At 43.1% G+C, this 23,536-nt stretch overlaps 1 protein-coding gene across 1 annotated transcript in view; it reads left to right on the top strand.

Moving 5' to 3' along the window:
- LOC129855493 (rhophilin-1-like) overlaps positions 1–23,536 on the top strand; it is a 60,307-nt gene that overhangs the window by 29,004 nt on the left and 7,767 nt on the right. Inside the window, exons 9-12 of the mRNA XM_055923209.1 lie at positions 525–681; positions 867–992; positions 2,743–2,937; positions 22,475–22,551. Of these exons, the coding sequence (XP_055779184.1) occupies positions 525–681; positions 867–992; positions 2,743–2,937; positions 22,475–22,551 (555 nt within the window). The remainder of the gene's footprint in view (positions 1–524; positions 682–866; positions 993–2,742; positions 2,938–22,474; positions 22,552–23,536) is intronic.

Consider the following 23,536-nt stretch of genomic DNA (forward strand, 5'->3'; position numbering starts at 1 on the left):
TCTCTCATATAACTTTTCCTTGACAGAATTATATTATTCTCCTCTAACTGTGCATTTGTCAGTTCTTACTTTTGCCACTAGATGGCGATCTGCTGATTTCTAGGAGTATGAACTGCTGAAGTTGTTTACTGTTTTTGTGCTTGCCAGCCAGCAGTTCTCAGCTGTTAGCAGTCAATGGCTAGCAGTTTCTTACTGGCGATTTAAAAACGGATGATTGCCATTTATTTTTTAGCCATTTTTGAATTATTTAATGTAACAAATCAAACATTAAACCTTGTAAACAATTCATGGTGACCTCGTAAATAATTAATTTAGACCTAGAGTTTATTTGAAACAGTGTTTATTTGCTGAAATGTGTGCCGTTGACCGGTTATTAAAAGGGACATGTGGCTATTTGAGACTGTGTTTAATTGATGTTTTACAGTAACTTGGTGCTCCAAGACCATGTCTCAGCCCCTAGTGAAGGCCTATGTTCCATTCTCCTGTCTCTGTTCATCCGTCTTTTTCTCTCTCTCTCGCTATAGGTATCAGACGTGTATAGCTTGGTGCTCCAGACCATGTCTCAGCCCCTAGTGAAGGACTATGTCCCATTCTCCTGGGCCGCCATGGTTCAGGTGAAAGCAGAACACTTCAGAGCTCTCTCACACTATTATGCTGCTGTCGCTCTCTGTGACCTCACACGTAAGTATCACCGTGCAGTGGGTGGGTGGGTGGGTGTGTGTTGAGTTGAGTCTGATATTGAGGATGACAGGAATGCCGATCGTGGTGGTTCGGAAATTGTCCTGTTTGTGTGCGTGTGTTTTAGTATGAGTGTGTGTATTCCAGTAAATGTGTGTCTATCTGCCAGTGTGTGTTGTGTCCCGTAGAGTCCATTGATGAAGAAGAGTGTGATGAAGAGGGAGAGAAGGCTCTCCTCCAGCTCCATGTCAGTAATCCTGCTGGACCCCCACTCAGCCAGGTGCTCAGAGACCCTGAGGAGAGACGCAAACTGGGTGAGAACGCTCGCACTCACCACACACACAAACACATATAGTTGAAGTCGGAAGTTTACATACACCTTAGCCAAATACATTTCAACTCAGTTTTTCACAATTCCTGACAATCCTAGTAACAATTCCCTGTTTTAGGTCAGTTAGGCTCCCCACTTTATTTTAAGAATGTGAAATGTCAGAATAATAGTGATTTATTTCAGCTTTTATTTCTTTCATCACATTCCCAGTGGGTCAGAAGTTTGCATACGGTCAATTAGTATTTGCTAGCATTGCCTTTAAATTGTTTAACTTGGGTCAAACTTTTCGGGGAACCTTCCACAAGATTCCCACAATAAGTTGGGTGGATTTTGGCCCATTCCTCCTGACGGCGCTGGTATAACTGAGTCAAGTTTGTAGATCTCCTTGCTCGCACACGCTTTTTCAGTTCTGCCCACAAATTTTCTATGGTATTGAGGTCAGGGCTTTGTGATGGCCACTCCAATACCTTGACTTTGTTGTCCTTAAGCCATTTTGCCACAACTTTGTAAGTATGCTTGGGGTCATTGTCCATTTGGAAGACCCATTTGCGACCAAGCTTTAACTTCCTGACTGATATCTTGAGATGTTGCTTCAATATATCCACAGAATCTTCCTTCCTCGTGATGCCATCTATTTTGTGAAGTGCACCAGTATCTCCTGCAGCAAAGCACCCCCACAACATGATGCTGCCACCCCCGTGCTTCACGGTTGGGATGGTGGTCTTCGGCTTGCAAGCCTCCCCCTTTTTCCTCCAAACATAACGATGGTCGTTATGGCCAAACAGTTCTATTTTTGTTTCATCAGACCAGAGAACATTTCTCCAAAAAGTATGATCTTTGTTCCCATGTGCAGTTGCAAACCGTAGTCTGGCTTTTTTATGGCAGTTTTGGAGCAGTGGCTTCTTCCTTGCTGAGCGGCCTTTCAGGTTATGTCGACATAGGACTCGTTTTACTGTGGATATAGATACTTTTGTACCTGTTTCCTCCAACATCGTCACAAGGTCCTTTGCTGTTGTTCTGGGATTGATTTGCACTTTTCGCACCAAAATACATTCATCTCTAGGAGACAGAACGCATCCAATTCCCGAGCGGTATGAAGGCTGCTTGGTCCCATGGTGTTTATACTTGCATACTATTATTTGTACAGATGAACGTGGTACCTTCAGGCGTTTGGAAATTGCTCCCAAGGATGAACCAGACTTGTGGAGGTCTACAAATTTTTTTTTTCTGAGGTTTTGACTGATTTCTTTTGATTTCCCCATGATGTCAAGCAAAGAGGCACTGATTTTGATGGTAGGCCTTGAAATACATCCACAGGTACACCTCCAATTGACTCAAATTATGCCAATTAGCCTATCATATGCTTCCAAAGCCATGACATAATTTTCTGGAATTTTCCAAGCTGTTTAATGGCACAGTCAACCTAATGTAAGTAAACTTCTGACCCACTGTAATTGTGATACAGTGAAATAATCTGTCTTTCAACAATTGTTGGAAAAATGACTTGTCATGCACAAGGTAGGTGTCCTAACCAACTTGCAAAACTATAGTTTGTTGACAAGACATTTGTGGAGTGGTTGAAAAACTTAGTTTGGAGTCATTAAAACTATTTTATGTGAACTTCTGACTTCAACTGTATCTATATTTGATGCGCAACCATGGCCTTTGTGATATCCTACTAAAGCTTTTCCTGTGTGTCTGTGTCTTTGTGTGTGCCTGCGTGCGTGCTCTAGGTAAGGCCCACCTGCGTCGTGCATTGATCAGACATGAGGAAGCTATGAGAGTACACGGTCTGTGTAAGATCTTAAGGAAGATGGATATTCTACAGGAGGTGCTCTCCTTCGTGCACAAACGCTCTTTGGACAAATACTCTGAGATGGACCGAGAGGACGACTTCGACGAGACAGCAGAGGCTCCCGAGATACACTGTGAGTGTGTTTTGTAAGTGTGAGCACCAGTGATTAGACTGTGAGTGCAGTTGTGTGAGCGAGTTTTTCAGTAAAGTGATGTATGTGTAGAGATACAGATATCTGCCAAAAATAACGGAAACACTATCATAAAGTGTCTTAATAGGGCGTTGGGTAACCACGGGCCGCCAGAACAGCTTCAATGCGGGTTCGCATAGATTCTACAAGTGTCTGGAACTCTATTGGCGGGATGCATCACACAGCAAAATCAATGGTGTACATTCAACTCGAAAGTGTACACCCACTGAACTGGTGTTATAATAAGACTTTTGGAAGTGTTCAAAATTTAACTCTGTTGCGGTGTTCACCATTCAACTCTTACAGTGTTCAAATTAACTTGATTGTGGTTATTTTTTAAGTGGGAAGAGGGTAGATCAGCTTTACTATTACACCTAGATTTTAGGTTCTATCAATGTAATTGTTTCCATTTCTTTTGGGGGGTTTTCTATACTTTTTCCTCCCCTACCATCCCTACCCTAATTGGAGTAAACTAACGGACAACAATACTTCTACTGCTATTTCGCTGTCATCTACGGTACCTGTAGTTAAATAATTATACATATTTCTAACTTCCTCTTTCTTCAAGTGCTGGATTTTCACCCACAGTGGCCAATTCACCATTCATTCTGATCTTAACTCCAACACGCCACAGATTAACCCGTCTTTCCCTTTATAATGCCATTTTTCTATTTCCTTTTGCATTACATCCCTCCATTTTGCTATGATGTCTAATGAGGGTCCTGAACCTTCATATTTCTAAAATGTCTACTGATATTGCCCTAAAAATAAATAATTTACCCAAGAGTATAATGATACACTATATATATAGTGCATTCGGAAAATATTCAGACCCCTTGACTTCCCCACATTTTGTTATGTTACAGCCTTATTCTAAAATTGATGACACTGGTTTTATTTAATCAACACACAATAGCCCATAATGACAGTGAAAACAGGTTATTTGAAATATTTGCAAATTTATAAATAAAACTTATTTAAATAAGTATTCAGACCCTTTGCTATGAGACTCGAAATTGAGCTCAGGTGCATCCTGTTTCCATTGATCATCCTTAATGTTTCTACAACTTGATTGGAGTCTACCTGTGGTACATTCAATTGATTGGACATGATTTGGAAAGGCACACACCTGTCTATATAAGGTCCCACAGTTGACAGTGCATGTCAGAGCTTAAACCAGGCCAGGAGGTCTACGGAATTGTCCGTATTGCTCCGAGACTGGATTGTGTCGAAGGCACAGATCTGGGGAAGGGTACCAATAAATGTCTGCAGCATTGAAGGTCCCAAAAGAACACAGTGGCCACCATCATTCTTAAATGGAAGACGTTTAAGACTCTTCCTAGAGCTGGCCGCCCGGCCAAACTGAGCAATCTGGGTAGAAGGGCCTTGGTCAGGGAGGTGACCAAGAACCCAACGGTCAAACTTACAGAGCTCCAGAGTTCCTCTGTTGAGTTGGGAGAACCTTCCAGAAGGACAACCATCTCTGCTGCACTCCACCAATCAGGCCTTTATGGTTAAGTGGCCAGACGGAAGCCACTCCTCAGTAAAAGGCACATGACAGCCCGCTTGGAATTTGCCCAAAGGCACCTACAGGACTCTGACCAGAGAAACAAGATTCTCGTATTTAATGAAACCAAGATTGAACTCTTTGGTCTGAATGCCAAGCGTCACGTCTAGTGGAAACCTGCACCATCCCTACGGTGAAGCATTGTGATGGCAGCATGCTGATGGGATGTTTTTCAGCGGCAGGGACTGGGAGACTGCTCAGTTCCCCTTTCCCTCGATCCTGACTAAAGTACAGAGTTCCTTGATGAAAACCTGCTATAGAGCACTTAGGACCTCTGACTGGGGCTTAGGTTCACCTTCCAACAGTACAACCAGAGCCTGCCAGAGCCTGGACTTGAAACCGATCGAACATCTCTGGAGAGACCTGAAAATAGCTGTGCTGTGACGCTCCCCATCCAACCTGACAGAGCTTGAGAGGATCTGCAGAGAAAAATGGAAGAAACTCCCCATGTATGCCTAGCTTGTAGCGTGATACCCAAGAAGACTCCAGGCTGTATTCACTGCCAAAGGTGCTTCAACAGAGCACTGACTATAGGGTCTGAATACTTAATTATATGTGATATTTCCTTTTTATATATATACAGTTGAAGTCGGAAGTTTACATACACTTAGGTTGGAGTCATTAAAACTCATTTTTCAACCACTCAACAATTTTTTTGTTTTATTTCACTGTATCACAATTCCAGTGGGTCAGAAGTTTACATACACTATGTTAACTGTGCCTTTAAACAGCTTGGAAAATTCCAGAAAATTATGTCATGGCTTTGGAAGCATATGATAGGCTAATTGGCATAATTTGAGTCAATTGGAGGTGTACCTGTGGATGTATTTCAAGGCCTACCTTCAAACTCAGTGCCTCTTTGCTTGACATCATGGGAAAATCAAAAGAAATCAGCCAAAACCTCAGAAAAAGAATTGTAGACCTCCACAAGTCTGGTTCATCCTTGGGAGCAATTTCCAAACGCCTGAAGGTACCACGTTCATCTGTACAAATAATAGTATGCAAGTATAAACACCATGGGACCAAGCAGCCTTCATACCGCTCGGGAATTCGATGCGTTCTGTCTCCTAGAGATGAATGTATTTTGGTGTGAAAAGTGCAAATCAATCCCAGAACAACAGCAAAGGACCTTGTGAAGATGCTGGAGGAAATGGGTACAAAAGTATCTATATCCACAGTAAAACGAGTCCTATGAATTATAAGTGAAATAATCTGTCTGTAAACAATTGTTGGGAAAAATGTGTCATGCACAAAGTAGATGTCCTAAACGACTTGCCAAAACTATAGTTTGTGAACAAGAAATTTGTGGAGTGGTTGAAAAACGAGTATTAATGACTCCAACCTAAGTGCATGTCAACTTCCGACTTAAACTATATATACAATTTCAGTACAATTTAGGCTTTAAGAGAGAGGCTTAATGCCTTAATATTTAAACGTTTTAATTATATAATTATATATAATATTATTATATAAATATGCTCATTTAACTTGATCTGGTTTGCCAGTCCAAATAAAGTTAAAATGTGAGAAAAAAAATATTTCAAAGGTTGTCAACCCATTTCGAATGTGAGATTGTCTTACCTGATGACGTGAGAGAACCTTGCTGCTTCCAGAGGGTTCCAAAAGCATGTACCACGCCAAATGCATATCTACTGTCAGTGTAAATGGTAACAGTTTGTCCTTTAGCCAAAATGCAAGCTCTCATAAGAGCAAACAACTCAGCAGCTTGAGGTGTGAGGGCAATTTAGCACTTTCAAGTGTGGTAGATGCTGTTACAGCATAAGCCACAAGTGGCTCTCCCTTGTCAGACCGCTGAGCCATCCACAAATTATTCCAAATCAGCATTCTGTATTGGTACATCAGTTAAGTCTGACCTTGGTTTGGATACCATCTTCAACAAGGGCTGTGCAGTCATGAGGTTCTCCGTCATCAGGGGCCGGCAACAGTTTAGCTGGATTGGGCACAGTGCACCTCTTCAGGGTCACATTGTGAGCAGCACATTCAGATTCTCCCTGGAGTCAGGGGTGTGCTCTCTTTGCCTGTGAAATAAGAGCATGGACCGCATGTAGGATGTGAACAGTTAACTGGCACATAGCCACAATATCGGCACACGCTAACACAGTTTCAGTAGCAGCAGCCACCGCCTTTTAAACAACACACCAAACCTCTCGCCACACTGTCCAATTGTTTAGGATTGTAACCCACTGGTCTCTACTTTCCTCCATGTTCCTGTGTCAAAACAGAAGACCCCAAACCATTTTTCTCACACACAAACAGATTAAATGGTTTAGTGGTTAGGGAGCCCCAAGCATGGGGAAGTAAGTCATGAGTTGTTTCAGGTTTGTCAGGGCTGTCAAACCCTCAGGGGTCCACTTTATCTTATCATTCATAGCCATTTTGTGACCATAAGTGAGATCAGAGAGAGGCTGGACAACCTCAGCATAGTCAGGCAGCCACGCCCTACAATACCCTTCCATACCATTCAGTGACATCATGTGTTACTTGGTAACAGGCTGTGGGACAGAGAGAATGGCTTGCACTCTGTGCCCAGCTGGGAGTGATATCATGACCCAGATATTGAACCGTTTGGGAGATTAGTTGCAACTTCTTCTCTTTTGATACTTTGGCTGTTCTCTGACAGAGCTCTTGTGTCAGTTTCACAGGACTGGAGAGTCTCAGAGCATAGCAATAAGTCATCCACGTACTGTATTAGAGTGCTCCCCTCCGGGGGAAGGAAACCCTCAATTTTGTGCCAATGCAGTTGAAAAAATTGCGGGGGGAGTCTGTGTACCCCATGGGGACCATCGGTCCAAGTAAATCTCTTGCCAAAGAATGTAAAAGCAAACTAGAACTGAAAATCAGTTGCCACGGGGATGCTAAAAAAACGCATTAGCCAAATCAATAACTGAAAACCAATTTGCTGTTGCTGAAACTGCAGACAACAGCGTAGTAGGATTGGGAACCACATAGGTGATGCTGTGTTTGCTCATGCCCGAGGCCTGCCTTACTGGCAAGATAGGGGTGTTGCAAGGTGAGTGGACACAGGACTAACGCTCCGTGTTCTATCAGTGAGGCATGTACATGTGTAATAAAACAATTAGCATCTTTACTAAGTGGATACTGTGCTCTGGAAGGGCGCCTGGTATCTTTGGGAGTGACTACAAGGTGCTCAGCCCCCTTCATCCTGCCAAAATCATACTTATCCCTTGCCCGTAGGCAATCTCTGTTCCAAGATGGCGTAGCAGTCGGACATGTGATATTGTCTTGTCCTTCCCTGTCCCATGTAAATATTGTTTTTCCTTGTTTTTTTCCCGTATATATATTTTAATATCACTTTCCATCTACGGACTGAATATACTCTCTTGCAACCCGCCTCACGCAATGTGGTACGGATCTGCTATTTTATACTTAAGAATCCGAATCCCCCATCAAAAGCTAGCCAGCTAACTGGCTACTAGCAAACTGCGGCCCACTACTGTCTAGAACACATCGGACTGTCCTCTTAAGAGGCCCATCAGACAAATTCTTTGGCCACTACACCAATTTTTATTTTATTTGTATTTATTTTTTGCAAATTGGCCTGGTTACCAAACGGAGCCCTGCTGATCCGTCTGACGACGTAATAGCACGAGGGGGCCACAACAGACTTTCTTCCGTCGCGACATCCCTCCAAGGCCCTTTTGCTAGCCCCGGCCGCTTGCTGCCTGAAGCCACTCACTGGACTCCTATGTTCACTCAGCTACGCATGCCTGTTGCTAACGTCAATATGCCTTGTTCATTGCTGCTTTGGTTAGTAATTATTGCCTTATTTCACTGTAGAGCCTCTAGCTGCTCAATACGCCTTATTTAACACTTTAGTTCCACCTACCACACATGCGGTGACATCACCTGGCTTAAATTATATTTCTAGAGACTATCTCTTTCATCGTCACTGTGCACAGGTTTACCCTCACTGTACTCACATCCTACCATACCTTTGTCTGTACATTATGCCTTGAATCTTTTCTACCATGCCCAGATATCTGCTCCTTTTACACTATTCTGAACATACTAGGCGACCAGTTCATTTAGCCTTTAGCCGTACCCTCATTCTACTCCTCCTCTGTTCTTCTGGTGATGTGGAGGTGAATCCAGGCCCTGCAGTGCCTAGCTCCACTCCCATTCCCCAGGCGCTATCATTTGTTGACTTCTGTAACCGTAATAGCCTAGGTTTCATGCATGTTAACATTAGAAGCCCTAGCACACTTTGCCAACCCGGATGTCCTGGCCGTGTCTGAATCCTTGCTCAGGAAGACCACCTAAAACCCAGAAATTCCCATCCCTAACTATAAAATTTTCCGACAAGATAGAATTGCCAAAGGGGGCGGTGTTGCAATCTACTGCAGAGAGAGCCTGCAGAGTTCTGTCTTACTGTCCAGGTCTGTGCTCAAAAAGTTTGAGCTTCTACTTTTAAAAATCCACCTTTCCAGAAACAAGTCTCTCACCGTTGCCGCTTGCTATTGACCGCCCTCGACACCAGGGGGACACCATATGTGAACTGATTGCCCCCCATCTATCTTCAGAGCTCGTGCTGCTAGGTGACCTAAACTGGGACATCCTTAACACCCCGGTCATCCTACAATCTAAGCTTGATGCCCTCAACCTCACAGAAATTATCAATGAACCCACCAGATATAACCCCAAATCCGTAAACACGGACACCCTCATAGATGTCATCCTAACTAACTTGCCCTCTAAATACACCTCTGCTGTTTTCAACCAAGATCTCAGCGATCACTGCCTCGTTGCCTGCATCCGTAATGGGTCTGCGGTCAAACGACCACCCCTCATCACTGTCAAACTCTCCCTAAAACACTTCAGCGAGCAGGCCTTTCTAATTGACCTGGCCCGGGTATTCTGGAAGGATATTGACCTCATCCCATCAGTAGAGGATGCCTGGTCATTCTTTAAAAGTGCCTTCCTCACCATCTTAAATAAGTATGCCCCTTTCAAAAAATGTAGAACCAGGAACAGATACAGCCCTTGGTGCTCTCCAGATCTGACTGCCCTTGACCAGCACAAAAACATCCTGTGGCGTTCTGTATTAGCATCGAATAGCCCCTGTGATATGCAACTTTTCAGGGAAGTTAGGAACCAATATACACAGGCAGTTAGGAAAGCTAAGGCTAGCTTTTTCAAGCAGAAATTTGCATCCTGTAGCACACACTCAAAGTTCTGGGACACTGTAAAGTCCATGGAGAATAAGAGCACCTCCCAGCTGCCCACTGCACTGAGGCTAGGAAACACTGTCACCGCCGATAAATCCACTATAATTGAGACTTTCAATAAGCATTTTTCTACGGCTGGCCATGCTTTCCACCAGGCTACCCCTACCCCAGTCAACATCCCTGCACTCCTCACAGCAACTCGCCCAAGCCTCCCCCATTTCTTCTTCACCCAAATCTAGATAGCTGATGTTCTGAAAAGAGCTGCAAAATCTGGACCCATACAAATCAGCCGGGCTAGACAATCTGGACCATCTTTCTAAAATTATCTGCCGAAATTGTTGCAACCCCTATTACTAGCCTGTTTAACCTCTTTCGTATCGTCTGAGATTCCCAAAGATTGGAAAGCTGCCACGATCATCCCCCTCTTCAAAAGGGGAGACTCTAGACACCTCAGCCATGCTCAAGGTCCTAAACGATATCATAACCGCCATCGATAAGAGACAATACTGTGCAGCTGTATTCATTGACATTGCCAAGGCTTTTGACTCTGTCAATCACAACATTCTTATTGGCAGACTTAACAGCCTTGGTTTCTCAAATGATTCCCTCACCTGGTTCACCAACTACTTCTCAGACAGAGTTCAGTGTGTCAAATCGGAGGGCCTGTTGTCCGGACCTCTGGCAGTCTCTATGGGGGTGCCACAGGGTTCAATTCTCGGCGCGACTCTCTTCTCTGTATACGTCAATGATGTTGCTGCTGGTGATTCTCTGATCCACCTCTACGCAGATGGCACCATTCTGTATCCTTCTGGCCCTTCTTTGGACACTGTGTTAACTAACCTCCAGACGAGCTTCAATGCCATACAACTCTCCTTCCGTGGCCTCCAACTGCTCTTAAATGCAAGTAAAACTAAATGCGTGCTCTTCAACCGATCGCTGCCAGCACCTGTCTGCCCGTCCAACATCACTACCCTGGACGGTTCTGACTTAGAATATGTGGACAACTACAAATATTTAGGTGTCTGGTTAGATTGTAAACTCTCCTTCCAGACTGACAGTAAGCAGCTTCAATCCAAATTAAATCTAGAATCTGCTTTCTATTTCGCAACAAAGCATCCTTCACTCACTCATGCTGCCAAACATACCCTCGTAAAACTGACCATCCTACCGATCCTCGACTTCGGGGATGTCATTTATAAAATAGCCTCCAACACTCTACTCAACAAATTGGATGCAGTCTGTCACAGTGCCATCCGTTCTGTATGCTCTCATTGACTGGCACTCGCTTCATACTCGTCGCCAAACCCGCTGGCTCCAGGTCATCTACAAGTCTCTGCTAGGTAAAGCCCCACCTTATCTCAGCTCACTGGTCACCATAGCAGCACCTACCCGTAGCACGTGCTCCAGCAGGTATATCTCACTGGTCACCCCCAAAGTCAATTCCTCCTTTGGCCGCCTTTCCTTCCAGTACTCTGCTGCCAATGACTGGAACGAACTGCAAAAATCACTGAAGCTGGAGACTCATCTCCCTCACTAGCTTTAAGCACCAGCTATCAGAGCAGCTCACAGATCACTGCACCTGTACATAGACCATCTGTAAACAGCCCACCCAACTACCTTAACCCATACTGTATATATATATTTATTTATCTTGCTCCTTTGTACCCCAGTATCTCTACATGCATGTTCATTCAGTGTTTAATTGCTATATTATAAATTCTTCGCCACCATGGCCTATTTATTTCCTTACCTCCCTTATCTTACTTAATTTGCACAGACTATATAGACTTTTTTTTTACTACTGTATTTTTGACTGTTTATTCCATGTGTAACTCTGTGTTGTTGTTTGTGTCGAACTGCTGTGCTTTATCTTGGCCAGGTCGCAGTTGCAAATGAGAACTTGTTCTCAACTAGCCTACCTGGTTAAATAAAGTGGGGGGGAAGAAAAAAAATCAGGGACCCCTCGAGGTGCGAGTCCTCACTCAAAAGGATGATATTGGTGACAAAGGAGGGCTGATCAAGTCTATGCACACCCTTCTCAAATGCTGTGTCCCAGTTTGGGGGTTACTCTAAGCCCTGTGTGCAGGGCTTAGAGTAACCCCCAAAGCACAGAAATCACTGCTACAATACAACCCTTCACACTGGATAGATTCTGGCGCTACACTTTCTAACAGCCATTTGTTCTCATATCTCAGGTCTCTTGTCAATGGTGAGAAATTATCAACAGCCCATGCGTAATACCAGTTACACAACTCAAGACATTAACATCAATAGCTCCCCCTCTTCTTCCTCATGAATAACTGTTAAACCGAAGCCCCTACAGTTTTGACTGTTTCACTAGACATGGGAGATTTTGTCATAGCCGTACAGTTAATCACAGACATCGCAGCTCACATATCAGTAAGAAACATTATTGACTCACCATTGACGCAAGCCTCCACTGTTGGCTAAATTCGAGGAAGGGTATGGCTCTTTAAAAACAAATGTTCTGGTTGCTCTGGCGACTCTAACTCAATTACTACCTCCTTCGCCTGTTAATATTCTCCCGCGGTTGGTTGGTTGCTGCCATGGTTGTTGTTGGGCAGGGGGGTACCACAGACCTTGTCCTCCTAGTGGACCTCTTCCTCGAGAAGGGGGGGGGGGGGGCCTCTGGATCCGCCCCTCTCGTTCCCTCTTTGCTGTTGATGTCCTTCTGGGCAGCTAGCAGCAAAATGGCCTGGTTTACCACAGGTGTGCCTTGACCCGCCGCCCCTTGGTAGAATGTCAGTTGAGCCTTCCTGAGTTTGGTACTCTTCAGGTTCTCCCTCTTGACCTGTGCCTTCACCTAGGTGCACTGCTGTCTCTAGTGTTGCACCACAGTCGCCAGTGGCTTAGTGTCCCAACTGATGCGCGTTGTTTTCACCGCTCTCTCCAGGTCAGGTGTCTTCTAGTGTCTCTTCCTCTCCCATCTTGCATGCTCGAATGGCTGTCCAATCGGTTTTGGACAGATATATTGCCGTGACCCTACCCATCAAAGTTGTTAACTGATCTTGGTACCCACCATTTTCTGCCCATAGTTCATTGAGATCAAAGTCTCCTTGTACATCAGCCCACCTCAACCCTAGCTTCTTCTTGCAGATGTGAGCTATTTCAGCTGCTGAGGGCTTGTATTGTCCAGCTAAAACTCTCATCTCTGCTGCAAACTGTACTGCATCTTTGCTAGGGTCAGGCAGGTCCTCAACAATGCATTTGATTTCATCAGGCCTCCAGGTCCTTTGAATGTAGACAATGGGGGTCAAGTCCGCTGCCGCGGCGTCATCAGCTGCTGGGGGTTGGGACACGCCATCAGGGGATATTGCTGAAACGTAGCAGGTGTGCCCTTCAGATCCTTCATTCTTCGAAGATGATCCTTGAGGGGGGGGAGAAACAAGAGATGTGTCAATGCTGTCATCATCGTCATCTGATGGGGCTGCTGTCTCCTTCACTTTTGTCTGGTCCCTCCTGTCACTCCTCCATCCATGCCCGGCTCCCCATCAAGCCCATGAGTACCTTGCCCCTTTGCTGCGGCAAAAGGAGATGACCCAAGAAACAGGGGAGGAGGCGCAGTGGAGGAAGGAGAGTCTGAGTCGACTGGCAGGGTGTCGTTGGATGGTAGTTGGCCCCGGCTGCGGCCACTGGTGCTGGCAGCACTGGGTAGAGATTGGGAGGAAAAGAGTAGGGGGAATCTCATCCTCTTTTTTTGTTCTTTCTCACTGTCTCGTCTTTATCAGTTTTCCCTTCCTCCTCAGTCTGCACTACCATATTCTGTCTGGGCTGTCCCCTAAATGGATCCTGTCTTTGCATGTCTTTCTGCCTTTCTTTCCCATTTTCTATATTTAACCCAGTTTAACCCATACACTCTCTCCCTGACTTTGTCTAACATTGTTAAACTCAGTGTCCCTGTCAAAGGAAAACCACCTTTCCTATGCCGTAATTGCACCTGGTCCAGAATGTCCCTTCCCCACTTATCTGCCCTGACCTTCAGGGCCCTCGTGGGGGGATTTGGAGTACCGTGTCCCTTGCTCCCATGGTGCCTGTTCCACTCGCACACCACAGACAGACACAGAGGGGTAGACAAACAAAGAAAACCGTTTAGCACTGTTTATACTTTAGACTCTCCAAAAACACAGGAAAACCCATACCATTATCAAAATATTGTATATTCGATGGGCCTAGGGCAGGGTGTTGCCTCCACACCAGAATTTCACCTACTGCAATAATGGTGGTATAGATCCTTTTTTGTCTATCCAGATATGCAAAACTACCTACAGAATACCTGTCGCCTATCTAATTGTGTAACATGGTCCCAAAAAAAACTTCCCCACTTGCATCTAACAATTGTAACCCAGGGCATACCTGTCTATTCTAATGCCCAATTTAATCTATTCAAGTATCTCACTCAGACTCAAACAGCGACACACAGACTCCGCTAGCTCTGGTCCCTCACCTAACTGACCTCACTGGTCTGCTGGGGATCAATCCAACCAACCATATTTTTGGTTACTCTAAACTGGTTCCACCAGCAATCAATCCCAGAGGACACTTACTCTGAAATAATTCCTCTGAGATATTGCCTGGTTTACCCAATTCTGTCAGTTACCCCAGCTGTGACCCCTTAACTTCTTATGGCTGGGGGACAGTATTGAGTAGCTTGGATGAATAAGGTGCCCAGAGTAAACTGCCTGCTACTCAGGCCCAGAAGCTAAGATATACATATTATTAGTAGAGTTGGATAGAAAATTCTCTGAAGTTTCTAAAACTGTTTGAATGATGTCTGTGAGTATAACAGAACTCATATGGCAGGCAAAAACCAGAGAAAAAATCCAACCAGGAAGTGGGAAATCTGAGGTTTGTAGGTTTTCAAGTCTTTGCCTATCCAATATACAGTGTAAAATGTTGTCCGATTGCACTTCCTAAAGCTTCCACTAGATGTCAACAGTCTTTAGAACCTTGTTTTGGGCTTCTACGGTGAAGGGGGAGAGAATGAGAGCTGCTTAAATCAGGTGTCTAGCAGAGTGCCATGAGTTCAGTCAGGCGTGCGCCCGTGAGTTAGCTGCGTTCCTTTTCCTTTCTAAAGACAAAGGAATTGTCCGGTTGAAACATTGAAGATTTATGATAAAAACATCCTAAAGATTGATTCTATACATTGTTTGACATGTTTCTACGAACTGTAATACAACTTTTGACTTTGTCTGAACTAAGCGATCGCGCATTGAGCATTTGGATTACTGGGCTAAACATGTGAACAAAAAGGAGGTATGTGGACATAAATGATGGACTTTATCGAACAAAACAAACATTTATTGTGGAACTGGGATTCCTGGGAGTGCATTCTGATGAAGATCATCAAAGGTAAGTGAATATTTATAATGCATTTTCTGACTTCTGTTGACTCCACAACATGGCGGGTATCTGTATGGTTTGTTTTGGTCTCTGAGCGCTGTACTCAGATTATTGCATGATGTGCTTTTTCCGTAAAGCTTTTTTGAAATCTGGCACAGCGGTTGCATTAAGGAGAAGTTTATCTATAATTCCATGTATAATACTTGTATCTTTTATCAATGTTTATTATGAGTATTTCTGTAAATTGATGTGGCTCTCTGCAAAATCACCGGATGTTTTGGAAGCAAAACATTACTGAACATAACGCGCCAATGTAAACTAAGATTTTTGGATATAAATATGAATTTTATCGAACAAAACATACATGTATTGTGTAACATGAAGTCCTATGAGTGTCATCTAATGAAGATCATCAAAGGTTAGTGATTCATTTTATCTCTTTCTGCTTTTTGTGACTCCTCTCTTTGGCTGGAAAAATGGCTGTGTTTTTCTGTGACTAGGTGCTGACCTAACATAATCGCATGGTATGCTTTCGCGTAAAGCCTTTTTGAAATCGGACACTGGTGGGATTAACAATAAGTTTATCTTTAAAATGGTGTATAATATTGTATGTTTGAGGAATTTTAATTATGAGATTTCTGTTTGAATTTGGTGCCCTGCACTTTCACTGGCTGTTGTCATATCGATCCCGTTAACAGGATTTCAGCCGTAAGAAGTTGGGAGTCTCCGCTTCTGGGAGTACCCTCACAGGAGCATCTTAACCTATTGGTGGTTTATTCTCCTCACCTCTCTCAATACTATGTTCGGGATGTGGTATCCATCCGCGCCCGCAGCAATTTACACAACCAGAGTACAGGATTGATACCTATCATTTCAAGTAATGCTAATACAAATGTTTTGCCCCCACATGATATCACAAAAAAGTGAGATTGGAGGAACTTGACGAGAACATTTTATTATTTTTACATCCTCATTCAAAATCACTTTTGCTGAGAGAAGGATTTCTACATCGATTGTGTCTGACTATTTTTTTTGTAGGTTCTTTTTGGCCGTGTTTCTATATTGAAGATTTAGGAAAAACTTGGCGCATTCTTTGCTGTTTTCCATCAAATTTTCTACATTTTTTAAATAAATGAAACCTCATCCTTCCTGAATAAGTTCCTCAAACTCCTTTTTGTTTTGCCTTGAGTTTATTCACAGCTTCTGCATTACATTGATCTACACAATTGATGTGTAATGTTAGATTTTCTATTTCTGATTTAATTTTTTTCTCTGACTGATACTGTTTTTGTGATGAATGTTGAATTGAATGGCCTTTTTAAAGACATCCCATATGATGCGTGGTCTGCTGAACCTGTACTTTGCCCCCCAAAAAGTATGTTATTAATTCCTTTGTTTTTGTTAAAGTAGTGTCCGTCAATAAACCCTTGTTAAATTTCCAATATCCCCGCCCTCGTGGAAAGTCTGTCATAGTTACATGGAGGCCAATAAGCTGATGGTCTGATCACATTTTGGCACAATAGAAAGAATACCAGAAAATAATCAATCCGAACAGCTTGATTAAGCCTCCAAGTATATCTTATGAGATCCATGTGTTTTAAGCCTTCAAATATCCATAAATTCCAACGTGTCCATAATATTTGATCTTTTTGAGCACCAGAGGGTGATAGTTGATAGTATGATTGCCTTTCTGGTACACTGATGTACCTAAACTGTGTTGTAGTCCCCTACCATTATAATATAATAATTTGGATCTTGGAGATTAATTTGATTATAATAAATGTTTTCAAAGAAGTTTGGATCGTCATTATTCAGTCTATATTGATTTATGAGGCATAACTGTTCATCAAGTAGTATATTCAAGGCAATTCGTTTTCTTTGACCATCTACTTTAACGGACTGTACCTCCATGATCAATTTTTTTATAGGATCATAACACCTTTTGAATTTCTTAAACCATGACTGAAATAGGTTTTACCATCCCATTATTTTTCCCAGGCCACTTCCTCAGAAGATATTGAGTTTTCTGAAGACAGTAAATATGGTAATCCTTCTCCTTTAGCCATGTAAAAACCATTGTTTTTTTTAGCTAGCTATACTTAATTTACCATGATGGGTTACATTTTAAGATGGTATCACTGTCCTTACCACCATTTTGAAAAACCTATCCATACTTTAATTTTTTTGTATTTAACTAGTCAAGTCAGTTAAGAACAAATTCTTATTTACAATGACTGCTTACCCCGACCAAACCCTGACCCGGGTGACGCTGTGCCATTTGTGCGCCACCCTATGGGACTCCCAATCATGGCCGGTTGTGATACAATCTGGAATTGAACCAGGGTCTGTAGTGATGCCTCTAGCACTGAGATGCAGTGCCTTAGACTGCTGCGCCACTCAAAGTAGACCTCCAGTTGTCCTCCAAAACCCCTCCCACAAAAACAATAATGACAGATACTTTCATTATGAATCTGTCCTGTACTGTTGCACAGGTGAGTGCGACCTAATTGGTGCCTCCGTAGTGGCCATTTCCCTTATTGCAGATTGTTGGTCAGTGACTATGTCCCAATGCAATAACAATAAATATATATAAATATGTATTTAGGCCCGTTGACTTTTTCCACATTTTGTTATCTTACAGCCTTATTTTAAAATAGCTTTTTTTGACAAAGCAAAAACAGGTTTTTAGAAATGTTTGCAAATGTAATAAAAACAAAAAAAACTGAAATATCACATTTAAGTATTCAGACCCTTTACTCAGTACTTTGTTGAAGCACCTTTGGCAGTGATTACAGCCTAGAGTCTTCTTGGGTATCACGCTACAAGCTTGGCACACCTGTATTTGGGGAGTTTCTCCCATTCTTCTCTGCAGATCCTCCCAAGCTCTGTCAGGTTGGATGGGGAGTGTCGCTGCACAGCTATTTTCAGGTCTCTCCAAAGATGTTTGATTGGGTTCCAGTCTGGGCTCTGGCTGGGCTACTCAAGGACATTCGGAGACTTGTCTCAAAGCCACTCTTGCGTGGTCTTGGCTGTGTGCTTAGGGTCATTGTTGTCCTGTTGGAAGGTGAATCTTCTCCCCAGCCTGAGGTCCTGAGCGCTCTGTAGCTGGTTTTCATCAAGGATCTCTCTGTACTTTGCTCCGTTCATCTTTCCCTTGATCCTGACTAGTCTCCCAGTCCCAGTCCCTGCTGCTGGGTTCTTGGGCACCAAATGTCCAAATTGGGCCCAAAGTGTCAAGATTTTGTGTGGCCACCATCATTTTCCAGCACTACCTTATCCCTCTTGGGCATGGAGTTCACCAGAGCTTCACAGGTTGCCACTGGAGTCCTCTTCCACTCCTCCATGACGACATCACGGAGCTGGTGGATGTTAGAGAGCTTGCACTCCTCCACCTTCCGTTTGAGGATGCCCCACAGATGCTCAATAGGGTTTAGGTCTGGAGACATGCTTGGCCAGTCCATCACCTTTACCCTCAGCTTCTTTAGCAAGGCAGTGGTTGTCTTGGAGGTGTGTTTGGGGTCGTTATCATGTTGGAATACTGCCCTGCGGCCCAGTCTCCGAAGGGAGGGGATCATGCTCTGCTTCAGTATGTCACAGTACATGTTGGCATTCATGGTTCCCTCAATGAACTGTAGCTCCCCAGTGCCGGCAGCACTCATGCAGCCCCAGACCATGACACTCCCACCACCATGCTTGACTGTAGGCAAGACACACTTGTCTTTGTACTCCTCACCTGGTTGCCGCCACACACGCTTGACACCATCTGAACCAAATACGTTTATCTTGGTCTCATCAGACCACAGGACATGGTTCCAGTAATCCATGTCCTTAGTCTGCTTGTCTTCAGCAAACTGTTTGCGGGCTTTCTTGTGCATCATCTTTAGAAGAGGCTTCCTTCTGGGACGACAGCCATGCAGACCAATTTGATGCAGTGTACGGCGTATGGTCTGAGCACTGACAGGCTGACCCCCCACCCCTTCAACCTCTGCAGCAATGCTGGCAGCACTCATACGTCTATTTCCCAAAGACAACCTCTGGATATGACGCCGAACACGTGTACTCAACTTCTTTGGTCGACCATGGCGAGGCCTGTTCTGAGTGGAACCTGTCCAGTTAAACCTCTGTATGGTCTTGGCCACCGTGCTGACATTAATGGCTGTGTGTTGAGTTATTTTGAGGGGGCAGCAAATTTACACTGTTATACAAGCTGTACACTCACTACTTTACATTGTAGCAAAGTGTCATTTCTTCAGTGTTGTCACATGAAAAGATATACTCAAATATTTACAAAAATGTGAGGGGTGTACTCACTTTTGTGATATACTGTACACTTAGGCTGGAGTCATTAACTCGTTTGTCAACCACTCCACAAATTTCTTATCAACAAACTAGTTTTGGCAAGTCGGTTAGGACATCTACTTTGTGCATGACACAAGTAATTTTTCCAACAATTGTTTACAGACAGATTATTTCACTTATAGTTCACTGTATCACAATTCCAGTGGGTCAGAAGTTTAATTACACTAAGTTGACTGTGCCTTTTTAAAAAGCTTGGAAAATTCCAGAAAATGATGTCATGGCTTTAGAAGCTTCTGATGGGCTAATTGACATAATTTGAGTCAATTGGAGGTGTACCTGTGGATGTATTTCAAGGCCTACCTTCATTCGGACTTGAAAATACTGCCCCCTACCCAAGAGGTTAAATGAGAAACCACTGTAGCTCTTTGAAGAGTCTTGGTGGTTCCAAACTTCTTCGATTTAAAAATGTTAGAGGCCACTGTGTTCTTGGGGACCTTCAATGCTGCAGACTTGTTTTTGGTACCCTTCCCCAGATCTGTGCCTCGACACAATACTGTCTCGGAACTTTACGGACAATTCCTTTGACCTCATGGCTTGCTTTTTTCCCTCTGACGTGCATTGTCAACTTGTGGGACCTTTTTATATAGACAGGTGTGTGCCTTTCCAAATCATGTCCTATCAATTGATCAAGTTGTGGAAACATCCCAAGGATGATCAATGGAAACGCAAAGGGCCTGAACTTATGTAAATAAGGTATTTTTTTTTTTATATATATATATTTTCAAAAATGTCTAAACTTGTTTTCGCTTTGTCATTATAGGGTATTGTGTGTAGATTTCATGAGGAATAAAAATTAAAAAAAATCCATTTTAGAATACAGCTATAACTGTGGAATGTGTAAAATGTCAAGGGGTCTGAATAATTTCCGAATGCACTGTATAGTATTGGCCAGACTTAAATGCGCTCTAGTCAAACTTGTCCTATTTTAAATACAGAGTCCAGGCAAAGGTTTTGACACATCTACTCATTCAAGGGTTTTTCTTTATTTTTACTATTTTCTACATTGTAGAATAATAGTGAAGACATCGAAACTATGAAATAACACTTGGAATTTACATTACATTTACATTTAAGTCATTTAGCAGACGCTCTTATCCAGAGCGACTTACAAATTGGTGCATTCACCTTATGATATCCAGTGGAACAACCACTTTACAATAGTGCATCTAACTCTTTTAAGGGGGGGGGGGTTAGAAGGATTACTTTATCCTATCCTAGGTATTCCTTAAAGAGGTGGGGTTTCAGGTGTCTCCGGAAGGTGGTGATTGACTCCGCTGACCTGGCGTCGTGAGGGAGTTTGTTCCACCATTGGGGTGCCAGAGCAGCGAACAGTCCTGACTGGGCTGAGCGGGAACTGTACCTCCTCAGAGGTAGGGAGGCGAGCAGGCCAGAGGTTGATGAACGCAGTGCCCTTGTTTGGGTGTAGGGCCTGATCAGAGCCTGAAGGTACGGAGGTGCCGTTCCCCTCACAGCTCCGTAGGCAAGCACCATGGTCTTGTAGCGGATGCGAGCTTCAACTGGAAGCCAGTGGAGAGAGCGGAGGAGCGGGGTGACGTGAGAGAACTTGGGAAAGTTGAACACCAGACGGGCTGCGGCGTTCTGGATGAGTTGTAGGGGTTTAATGGCACAGGCAGGGAGCCCAGCCAACAGCGAGTTGCAGTAATCCAGACGGGAGATGACAAGTGCCTGGATTAGGACCTGCGCCGCTTCCTGCGTGAATCATGTAGTAACCAACAAAAGTGTTAAACAAATCAAAATATTTGTTATTTCAGATTCTTCAAAGTAGCCACCCTTTGCCCTGATGACACACAGTGCTTTCTCAGTGTATGAAATTAACACCGTTTTAGTGTTACAGTAAATAATTTTTTGGTGTTTTAATACTATAAGGTGTAAAGCCTAATTATCATATATTCCTGGTTGCTTTTTCTTTTTGAGTGAATTGTAGAGTTACCACCCATGACAGTATTTGTTAGTGACCAAGACATGGTTGTTTAAGTATTTCATTCTAAAGGCCTGTGGTTTTCACTGAGTGAGTACCAAGGCAAATGCTATCATTATTATCTATGACTATGCAATACTTATATCATAAGGCCTTACTTTGATTGCTTAGTTTTACCCTAACACAGTGGTGTTATGAATCTCCTGGTTTACAGGCCACATCAGGCCTGTAAATCACATTATGCAAAGGGATGTGTAATTCTTATTGGAATCCAGCCAGTTAGGATATCCAACAATTAGTTTTTATTCACCCACACCTGCATTCTGAATGACTGTTAGAAAAGTTGATAAGAAGACTATCTATACCATTTAAACTGTAACAACAATTTCAGTAACGGGTGCAATAAATGTAAGTAACTGATTTGGATCAGTTTAGATTTTTGTTATTTATCTTTGTGAAGCATAAGATTAATCAATGTACATGCAAAAACACATATACTAAAAATAATCCTAAAGTATCTACCTGCAGTAGAACATGCTGGGAAATATGAAAAGGATGGGTGTGGTTTTGATGAAACTGTTTTACTCTCCAGTGTAAAACAATAGCTGGTTATTAACACTAACTCTGGGGGTTATTTTACACCACTGAGTGTTAATATACCCCTTGCAGAGTGAATTTAACTCCTGAATCAACACTAGAAATGTTACACTGAAAATGGAAAATGCTGTCTCAGGCGTCACTCCAGAATCTCCCATAAATGTTCAATTGGGTTGAGATCTACTGACTGAGACACACACACACGCGTACACAATTTAAACCCCCTATGCTCCTTTGAGACCCCTCTTTCGAAGTCACAGATCTCTTTTTTTATTTTATTTAATTAGTTATGATTGCCAAAATAATGGGCATCTGGGCATTTTTATGTATGACCCTAAGCACCTGCTTTGAAAATACTTTGTATCCCTCATTTACTCAAATGTTTCCTTATTTTGACAGATTATCTGTTAGAAACAGTAATTTATCATTTGTCTCTCTCTTCTTCCTCAGCTCAAACCCAGCAGAAGCCTGATATAATTCCACCCAATTTCTCCACTGTCCAAGTCACTGACATCTTCCGAAGGCTGGTAAGTCTTTATTTTACATTTTTGGTGGTCCACAAGAGAGCAGAGAGAGATCATGAGCAGATGGGCTGCCACATTTTCTAGCATGTTTTTACAAAAAGATGGATTTAGATAAACTTTGATTTTTCCATAAGGACATATACAGAATTCTACACTCCACAACATAACCTTCACTCCAAATCAAAACTCCAAACCTACAACCTGATTTTGAACAAAATTACCTGGAAGGATTCCTACTACCAAAGATTCTTATTTCCAAGGTCTATACAGAAAATGCTATGGCGAAAGAAGCACAAGAAACCTAAAAACACCATCTAACCTGGAACTGAGTGAGTAATGTTTAGTCTGAAGCTGCTTTTAAAGCCAAGAAGAAAATAAATGACAGTGATATATTTGACTTTATAGGGACTGAATGCTAAGTTAAGGCTACCAAGCGTTCTAGGACAGAACAGATCAGACAATTAGCACTGAGGTGTGAAGGGTGTCAAAGCCCTTGACACCAACAATGGCAGTGGGGTTTCACAGCCTTCCCCACCCAAATGCAGAAGCTTTTGAAGCCCCCTCCATCTGTGCAGAGGCCATTACAATACAGTACCCCCTGGATTCACCTCTATTTTCAACTGATATGCAGCCATGGCACTTAAATTGTAAATTAACTCAATAAGAAACAATATTGTTGCTTTGATCACATCCTGAAGAGGATTTCAAATACAACAGCCACAGGACAACTTTGTTTGGATGTCGGTAAGGACCATTCGTTGAAACTGAAGAGATATAGCTAGCTAAAGACCTCCTTTTCCACGTGGGGAAAAAAACGGACAGACTTGCTAGCTAGATAGGCTGGAATTTTCTTCAAGGAATCTGCCTCCCAAAAAAAGCTTCTCCCAAGTGGGTGTGACACCTACTCCCGTTGACTGCTGCTTGGATTCCACCTAGCCTTCTGTTCACTGTCTGCCCTGGCCTGTCTCTCCCTGTCTGGTACAGGTAC

Source organism: Salvelinus fontinalis, chromosome 5, assembly GCF_029448725.1.
Source record: "Salvelinus fontinalis isolate EN_2023a chromosome 5, ASM2944872v1, whole genome shotgun sequence".
NCBI lineage: Eukaryota > Metazoa > Chordata > Actinopteri > Salmoniformes > Salmonidae > Salvelinus > Salvelinus fontinalis.